Source organism: Mercenaria mercenaria, chromosome 16 (genome assembly GCF_021730395.1).
Source record: "Mercenaria mercenaria strain notata chromosome 16, MADL_Memer_1, whole genome shotgun sequence".
Taxonomy (NCBI): domain Eukaryota; kingdom Metazoa; phylum Mollusca; class Bivalvia; order Venerida; family Veneridae; genus Mercenaria; species Mercenaria mercenaria.
The window spans coordinates 34,636,490-34,646,494 of record NC_069376.1 but is presented as its reverse complement, the minus strand read 5'-3'; the positions used below and the strand labels follow the sequence as shown (position 1 = coordinate 34,646,494).

At 36.8% G+C, this 10,005-nt stretch overlaps 1 protein-coding gene across 1 annotated transcript; it reads left to right on the top strand.

Moving 5' to 3' along the window:
- The first annotated feature begins 4,371 nt into the window (after positions 1 to 4,371).
- LOC128549616 (zinc finger protein 714-like) lies at positions 4,372 to 9,742 on the top strand. Its single transcript, XM_053526686.1, has one exon. The coding sequence runs from the start codon at positions 4,747 to 4,749 to the stop codon at positions 5,470 to 5,472; it is 726 nt and encodes a 241-aa protein (XP_053382661.1). The 5' UTR covers positions 4,372 to 4,746; the 3' UTR covers positions 5,473 to 9,742.
- Positions 9,743 to 10,005: the final 263 nt, after the last annotated feature.

Below are 10,005 nucleotides of genomic sequence, written 5' to 3'. Positions count from 1 at the left end.
ACCTGTCACGAAGTGACGAGGTGAGCTATTGTGACCGCTTGATGTCCATCGTCAGTCGTGCGTCGTAGCCCCCGGAGTCAAGATTGTCCCCGCCCCAGGGGTCACTTGATTTTACATAGGAAAATCTTCAATTTTTTTAAAAATAAACCAGAAGGCCTAGATCTTAGATATTTGACATGTAGCATTGCCTTGACCCCCAGGGTTAAATTGACCCCGCCCCATGGGGTTACTTGATTGTAGATAGAAAAAACTTCAAAATTTTCTGAAAATAAACCAGAAGGCCTAGATCTTAGATATTTGATATGTAGCATTGCCTAGTGGACCTCTACAAAATTTGTTCAAATCTTGACCCCCCCCCCCCCCAAGGGTCAAATTGATCAGCCCCATGGGTCACTTGATTGTACATAGAGAAATCTTCATAAATTTGCTAAAAATAAACCAGAAGGCTTGGATCTTAGATATTTGATATGTTATATTGCCTAGTAGACTTCTACAAACTTTGTTCAAATCATGACCCCCGGGGTAAAATTGGCCCCGCCCCAGGGGTTACTTGATTGTACATCGGAAAATCTTCCAAAAATTTTTCTAAAAATCATCAGTTTGACATTTGAAACATGTAGCTCATATTACTCAGGTGAGCGATCCAGGGTCATCATGACCCTCTTGTTAATGTATCTCTTATACTGTGAAATCATTTAAATTTGCTGGCATGAAATTTCGCGCAAACGTGAAAAAGGACTGATTTGCGCGGACTTTAATTCACGCATTTTCAATTTATAAATGAAGAAATAAAATTAGAAAATAGTATTGGGTGGTCTTAAATTCGCTTATCGGTTCTAGCGCGAAATACGCAAAAATTTGTCCTATGCCAATAAAAATGATTTCACAGTATTAGACATTTTTATATTTTCCTCATCCCTCATCCTGGGCACATATACTAGTATTACCTATATGTGCCGAGGAAGCCCAGGATGAAGTACTTCAAAGACTAGTAAAATTTTGTTTTAAATATTATTATTTTGTTTTTGTCTTATATTACTCTGATTATTTTTAAAATTTCTTATGGTTGTTGGTTGCCATTCTTCTGTGACAAGACCGTATGGTGGGGGTATAAGTCACTCCTGTGACAGTTCTAGTTTGTATGTGACATCATCTAGTGGTCCTCTACTAAGATTTAGATTGTTCAAATATGGTTTATACAGACTTCTCGCATATTTCTTCTCTTTTTTTTTTTTGAAGCTTTAGCAAAGAAACTTGTTCAAGCAAGCAATTTGACTCAGGTGAGTGGTATAACTCAGGTGAACGGTATAGGGCCATCATGGCCATCTTGTTATATGAATTAAATTTAAAGAATTTGAATTACTGACCTTCATACTTCAACCGATGAGAGCTGTAATAAGACTTTTCTAGGAACACATCACATGTAGTCTTAAATATCTTATAATGGTTGTGTATGGTATAAAAGCGTGTTTCCAGTGCAAAAAAAATCATGCCAAAAAAATCATGAAATTTGAATTTTGACCATAGGTGCGCCTATTTCTGCAGCAGTTTCTGGGAAAAAGGCCAATTTTTAGTCTCTCAAGAATGTCAGAAAATGCAACAAATGTATCCATCTTGGCCATATTCATGACGGAATGAATGATATTTTAGAATCCAAGTTTAAAGAAAAATACAAACTGGTGAAAATTGTAGCAAAATATACAGAGGAGAGACCATAGAACCTAAAATTAGCCCAGTAAATTGGTAGGGATGGCTTCAATTAAATGTCTATATTTCTGTAGAATCTTGAATTTTCACAATGAAACTGGGTAATATGTTTGGTATTACACCTTTCTTGAAAATAGAAATACAGTACAACCTCTCCAAAGCAACCCTCTCTTAAGCAAAAAACTCTTTATGAAAACATCAAAATTTCCCTAAGCTGTGATCGTTTATGTTATTAGCTCGACTATTCGAAGAGTTTTAGCTATATTGTATTACCGTGCACAACAGAAGTATTCTGTCAAACAGCAGGCCTGATTCAAAATACACATTATAACAGCCATGTTAATGGGTGACACTACCTAATTCCTTTAAGCCATGTTTTAAGGCAAGGTTTCGTTGAATTATTGTATTGAAAACTTCCTGCTTGGAAACTGCTGTATTGATATGAAAATAATTTCACAGCTATATTCAATTAATGATCATGTAATAATTCCTTCCAATCATTCTGCTTCGAACCATGGCCGCTAGAGTACTGAGTTTGTCTTTACTACATTGTATATGGCTATTTTGAAAACTTTGAAAATGGTCTCCACTAAAATCACTGACCGGATTTTAAATAATTTGCTTGCATTGTGCATTGTTACAAAATTGTCAGTTGTGGATTAAGGTTAGTGTTCTTGGGCTGTTTTGCCACTCTTGTTTTATACATGTACATGTAACTGTGAGCTTTTTTTAGCTCACCTGTCACAAAGTGACAAGGTGAGCTTTTGTGATCGCGCGGTGTCCGTCGTCCGTCGTCCGTGCGTGCGTCCGTGCGTGCGTGCGTCCGTCCGTAAACTTTTGCTTGTGACCACTCTAGAGGTCACATTTTTCATGGGATCTTTATGAAAGTTGGTCAGAATGTTCATCTTGATGATATCTAGGGCAAGTTCGAAACTGGGTCAAGTGCCTTCAAAAACTAGGTCAGTAGGTCTAAAAATAGAAAAACCTTGTGACCTCTCTAGAGGTCATATATTTCACAAGATCTTCATGAAAATTGGTCAGAATGTTCACCTTGATGATATCTAGGTCAAGTTGGAAACTTGGTTACGTGCCGTCAAAAACTAGGTCAGTAGGTCTAAAAATAGAAAAACCTTGTGACCTCTCTAGAGGCCATCTATTTCACAAGATCTTCATGAAAATTGGTCAGAACCTTCATCTTGATGATATCTAGGTCAAGTTCGAAACTGGGTCACGTGCCATCAAAAACTAGGTCAGTAGGTCAAATAATAGAAAAACCTTGTGACCTCTCTAAAGGCCACATTTTTCATGGGATCTGTATGAAAGTTGGTCTGAATGTTCATCTTGATGATATCTAGGTCAGGTTCGAAACTGGGTCACGTGCGGTCAAAAACTAGGTCAGTAGGTCTAAAAATAGAAAAACCTTGTGACCTCTCTAGAGGCCATATATTTCATGAGATCTTCATGAAAATTGGTCAGAGTGTTCACCTTGATGATATCTTGGTCAAGCTCGAAAGTGGGTCACGTGCTGTCAAAAACTAGGTCAGTAGGTCAAATAATAGAAAAACCTTGTGACCTCTCTAGAGGCCATATTTTTCATGGGATCTGTATGAAAGTTGGTCTGAATGTTCTTCTTGATGATATCTAGATCAGTTTCGAAAGTGGGTCACGTGCCTTCAAAAACTAGGTCAGTAGGTCAAATAATAGAAAAACCTTGTGACCTCTCTAAAGGCCATATTTTTCATGGGATCTGTATGAAAGTTGTTCTGAATGTTCATCTTGATGATATCTAGGTCAAGTTCGAAACAGGGTCATGTGCGGTCAAAAACTAGGTCAGTAGGTCTAAAAATAGAAAAACCTTGTGACCTCTCTAGAGGCCATACTTGTGAATGGATCTCCATAAAAATTGGTCAGAATGTTCACCTTGATGATATCTAGGTCAAGTTTGAAACTGGGTCACGTGCCTTAAAAAACTAGGTCAGTAGGTCAAATAATAAAAGAAACGTTGTGACCTCTCTAGAGGCCATACTTTTCATGGGATCTGTATGAAAGTTGGTCTGAATGTTCATCTTGATGATATCTAGGTCAAGTTTGAAACTGGGTCAATTGCGGTCAAAAACTAGGTCAGTAGGTCTAAAATTATTAAAATCTTTTGACCTCTCTGGAGGCCATATTTTTCAATGGATCTTCATGAAAATTGATCTGAATGTTCACCTTGATGATATCTAGATCACTTTCGAAACTGGGTCACGTGCAGTCAAAAACTAGGCCAGTAGGTATAAAAATAGAAAAACCTTGTGACCTCTCTAGAGGCCATATTTTTCATGAGATCTTCATGAAAATTAGTGAGAATGTTCACCTTGATAATATCTAGGTAAAATTCAAAACAGGGTCACGTACCTTTGAAAACTAGGTCAACAGGTCAAATAATAGAAAAACCTTGTGACCTCTCTAGAGACCATATTTTTCAATGGATCTTCTTGAAAATTGGTCAGAATTTTTATCTTGATAATATCTAGGTCAAGTTCAAAACTGGGTCACATGAGCTCAAAAACTAGGTCACTATGTCAAATAATAGAAAAAACGATGTCATACTCAAAACTGGGTCATGTGGGAAGAGGTGAGCGATTCAGGACCATCATGGTCCTCTTGTTCTTTTATAGATCTTGAAAATTGAAAAGCAACTTGTGTTTGATGCCAACTTAGCAGAGCAAAGAGAAGAAAAGGTACAGATCTATAGTTACACAAAAAACAGATAGTTTGGACATTACTATAGATTACAGAAGAGAGCTTGCACATCATCGTTATTCCTTATGAACCCATTACCAACACATCTCTTTAAAAAAAACACAAATTAGCCAAATAGAGACACATTAGAATACACACAGAAGAGAAAGGTTTAAGTATTATGTACATGAAAGTGTATGTAATTCAAGGACTTATCAAAAGTGGCATTTGGCAATATAATTTTATAATGAAAATATAAGAATCTTGTCACAGCTGTCATATGAGGAAAAACATTAGAATACGTACAGTAAGAAAATGATGTCTAATTATGCATGTTATCAAAGAGAAAATCTAGTGAAGGATCATACAGGGGAGAAACGGCTTAAATATTCTAATCACAGTGATAATATGAAGAAACATATGACAATACATGCTCGAGAGAAACGCTTTAAATGTGATTTTTGTGACTATGCTTGTAGTCACAGCGGTAGTCTAACAATACATAGGAGAATACATACTGGAGAGAAACCCTTTAAATGTGATGTATGTGACTATGCTTGTAATCACAGGGGTCATCTGAAGAGACATAGGAAAATGCATACTGGAGAGAACTGCTTTAAATGTGATGTTTGTGACTATGCTTGTAATCAGAGTGGTGATATGAAGAAACATAAGAGAATACATACTGCAGAGAAATGCTTTGAATGTGATGTTTGTGACTATGCTTGTAATCAGAGTGGTAATCTGAAGGTACATAAGAGAATACATACTGGAGAGAAATGCTTTAATTGTGATTTATGTGACTATTCTTGTAATCACAGCAGTAGTCTAAAGGTACATAAGAGAATACATACTGGAGAGAAACGCTTTAAATGTGATTATTGTGACTATGCTTGTAATCACAGCGGTAATATGAAGATACATAGGAGAATACATACTAAAGAGAAACGCTTTAAATGTGATGTATGTGACTATGCTTGTGATCGGAGCCATAGTATGAAGAGACATAAGAGAATACATACTGGAAAGAAATGCTTGTAATGTGATTATTGTGACCATGCTTGTAATCACAGCGGTAATCTGAAGATATATAAGAGAACACATACGTGAGAGAAATGCTTTAAATGTGATATTAATGACTATGCTTGTGTTAACAGAGGTAGTTTAAAAACAAACAAGAAAATACATACTGGAGAAAATTGCTTTAAATGTGATGTTTGTGAGTTTGCTTGTAATCAGAGCAGTAGTCTGAAGAGACATGAGAGAATACAAACTGGAGAAATGAAGTTTTAAATGTGACGTTTGTGACTATGCTTGTAATCACAGTTGTAATCCGAGGAGACACAGGAAAAGATAAAATACTCGAGAAAAATGCTTTGAATGTCATTATTGTGACAATGCTTGTCATGACGGCATTAGTTTGAAAATACACAGGACAATACATACTGGAGAGAAACTCTTTGAATGTGGTATTGAGACTATGCTTATATTCTCTTCGGAAGTCTGAAGATACATAGCAGAATACATACTGGAGAGAAACTTTTTAAATGTGATGGTTATAACGATGCATCAACAATGTTCAATGAATACAGTAGTCTGAAGAAACACACGAAAATTCATTCTTGAGAGAAATGCTGAAAATGTGTTTGCGACTATGCTTGTGATGACGGCAGTAGTATCAACAGACATAGGAGAAAACAGACTGCAGAGTAATGCTTTAAATTTGATGTTGTAACAATGCTTGTTCATTGTTGTTATTGCAGCGGTAATCTGAGGAAACATAGGAGAATACATGATACTGGAAATTTGGAAAGAAATGTTTTTAATGGTGTGATGTTTGTGGCTATGTTTGTAATTGTAGCGGTAGTCTGAAGATAAATGGAAGACCACATACTGGGGAGAAAGGTTTTAAATGTGATGTATCTGACTACTTTGAAATCATTATTAGTCCCCTACTGGTTGAAACCAGTTTCGGGGACTATAGGAATGCGCTTTTCCGTCATTCCGTCCGTCCGTCTGTCTGTCCGTCCGTCCGTCTGTCCGTCCGTCCGTCCGTCCGTCCGCAATTTCGTGTCCGGTCCATAACTCTGTCATCCATGAAGGGATTTTAATATTACTTGGCACAAATGTTCCCCATGATGAGACGACGTGTCATGCGCAAAACCCGGACCCCTAGCTCAAAGGTCAAGGTCACAATTGGAGGTCAAAGGTCAACAGGGCTTTTTTCCTGTCCGGTCCATAACTCTTCCATCCATGAAGGGATTTTAATATTACTTGGCATAAATGTTCCCCATGATGAGACGACGTGTCATGCGCAAAACCCGGACCCCTAGCTCAAAGGTCAAGGTCACAGTTGGAGGTCAAAGGTCAACAGGGCTTTTTTCCTGTCCAGTCCATAACTCTCCCATCCATGAAGGGATTTTAATATTACTTGGCACAAATGTTCCCCATGAGAAGACGACGTGTCATGCGCAAAACCTAGACACCTAGCTTAAAGGTCAAGGTCACAATTTGAGGTCAAAGGTCAACAAGGCTTTTTTCCTGTCCGGTCCATAACTCTCCCATCTATGAAGGGATTTTAATATTACTTGGCACAAATGTACCTCATAATAAGACGATGTGTCGTGCACAACTTTCAAACCCCTAGCTCAAAGGTCAAGGTCACACTTAGCAGTCAAATGTTAACATAGCATGAACAGGGTCTGTTTCGTGTCCGGTCCATAACTCTGACATTCATTAAGGAATTTTAATATCACTTAGCACAAGTGTTCCCCATGATGAGACGACGTGTCGTGCGCAAATCCCAGACCCCTAGCTCAAAGGTCAAGGTCACAATTGGGGGTCAAAGGTCAATAAGGTTTTTTCCCTGTCCGATCCAGAACTCTGTCATCCATCAAGGGATTACAATATTACTTGGCATAAATGTTTCCCATGATGAGACGACGTGTCATGCGCAACACCCAGTACCCTAGCTTAAAGGTCAAGGTCACACTTTGAGATCAAAGGTCAAGAGGATTTTTTTCCTGTCCGGTCTATAACTTTGTCATGCAAAGCAGGATTTAGATATCAGTTGGCACAAATATTCCCCTGGATGAGACAACATGTCATGCGCAAGAACCAGGTCCCTAGGTCTAAGGTCAAGGTCATATTTAGAGGTCAAAGGTCAAATGCAAGAATGACTTTGTACGGAACATTTCTTCTTCATGCATGGGGGGATTTTGATGTAACTTGGACCAAATGTTCACCACCATGAGGCACCCTTGTTTTTAGAATTACGTCCCTTTGTTGTTACTATAAATAGATTTTATTGTAACTTTTTTATTACTGGCGGTAGAGAAAAATCGTGACCACTTTTCTGTGGTACAGCATGCATGTTACATCCAATTTTTAGGTGTATTTTGACCTATCTCTACCTGGTAAAGAGTTTCTTGTGGACTTATATTATATAGATTTTTTTTTTTTTTTTTTTTTTTTTTTAAAAGATTAATTTCCCTTTGTTGTTACTATAAATAAATTACATGATAACATTTTTATAATCAGCCAAAAAAATTCAATATGAAAACAACTATAGGTTTTTATATATATAAATTTTAATCCAAGTGTTTTGTTATTACATATTGTATATATAGTACAACATTGTTTATACATCATTGACAGATATCAGTTCATTATGTTATACTGCAGTAGAGAAAATTAGGTGCCTTCCAGTAGGGGACTTTGTATTGCATGGCAATACTTCATTCACTTGTTATTCATGTGGGAATAATTTTCGTGGATTTCAAGGTTGAGCTCAGCCACGAATGTAAATCTCAATAAACAGACTGTGCCCACGATAATTTACTTGTACGCAAAGTCGTAAAAAAGACACCATAGCTGTTCGATCTGATTGTAGTTTTATGCATGTGGAAGTAGTAACCTGCAGCTTTCATGTAGTTTATGGAGGCTCTATCAACAATAAACATAGGCATGCCTGGAAACAAAACCGACAGTTTCATTTAGAAATGTACCCGTGCCGTGGTTTGTTTATGACATGCATGTTGAAGTAAAAGTAGATACTAAAAATAGCAGTTTGACATAGCATGACGTGCCAACCGCACTATAATACAACTGTTTTTTGATTTTTTCCGCCCCGCCAGTGCTCAGTGCTTATACGCTAACTTTTGTTTGTGTAATAAAATACTATGAATTAGGAGCAATTAAATTAGAGAATCTAATTGAACAGAACAGAACAGAACATATCTTTTATTTCACCCAGGCATTTTTCAATACAACAAGGGGAATATAACACAATGTTGATATAACAAAAATCTGAATGGATCCGGTACAGGAAAATATACAAATATAGCTATTATTTTATGCGTAAAAATTTTTACAACTCAAAGGAATGTCATTCATTAATTTGGGCAGTATGCTAGATTTGTGTCCGATGCATTAATACTTAATTCACATTACACGTTTCTAAATAACACATGATGCACAAGTTCAAAAGCTTGTACTTTTATCGAGTACATGCAGACGCAACATTATTTAAATCTATAAGAGTTTGTCTTAATTTGCAGTACAATAACTAGTTCTTCTTTATAACACGATCAAATGATCAATAATCAACTTGTATGTTTGTTTCGATTATGAATGCTAATTGTGCAAGGTGCTACTTTGAAATATTCAATCAGAAAAGTCGGCGCCAATTATAAAGTGTCAAAACTGTAGCACCTTTCACAATTAGCATTCATAATCGAATAAAAGTTTTGCAAATAAGGAGTTGTATAACTATAGATAATGCGGTCGTTAATTGGCAAATGATCACTAGCTAATCTCCCTCAGCGTAGAGTGCAATTTTGGTAACCATGGTAGCGCTGTTTGACACGTGTAGGTTGCACATGCAAGGACAGAAGTACTTGTAGATCTGTTCCTGTTGAAATTATATTTCATTTGTTTTTACAAAAATTGAGAATCCATGAATTTATGTCCCCACGAAACTGCCGTTTTGGGCAAAACCACGAAATTTCTTGCCAACGAAATTAAATGATCTCGCACTATACTTGTAACACACTATGTACCCGGATAATCCTTACTCTGTTCAGCGAACCTAACTCAGTGCCAACATGGCTGACAGAATGACCATGTATGTAGTTAATTTTCTTGTTTTTACTCATGTTTTTATGTTAGTATGTAATGTTAGCGTAAAACTTTTGATAGCCATAATATCCTGTATTGATAACATGTTTTGTGTACTAAATATTTCAATCAGCAAGACACATTATGTGGCTGGAATTCATTAAAATGTGCTCAAAGAAGTTTTCAGAATGAACATGTTTTATGTTTCTTACTGCTTTAAAGTACCAGAAATCTTGATGATCCATAAGTCAAGTTCAAATCTAGGTCAGGTGGGGTCTAAAACTAGGTCACCAGTTTAAATCAAAGGAAAAGCTTGTTAACACTCTAGAGGTCACAATTTTGACCGAATCTTAATGAAACTTGGTCAGAATGTTACCCTCAATAAAATCTTGGATGAGTTTGATATTGGGTCATCTGGGGTCAAAAACTAGGTCACCAGGTCAAATCGTGTCAATG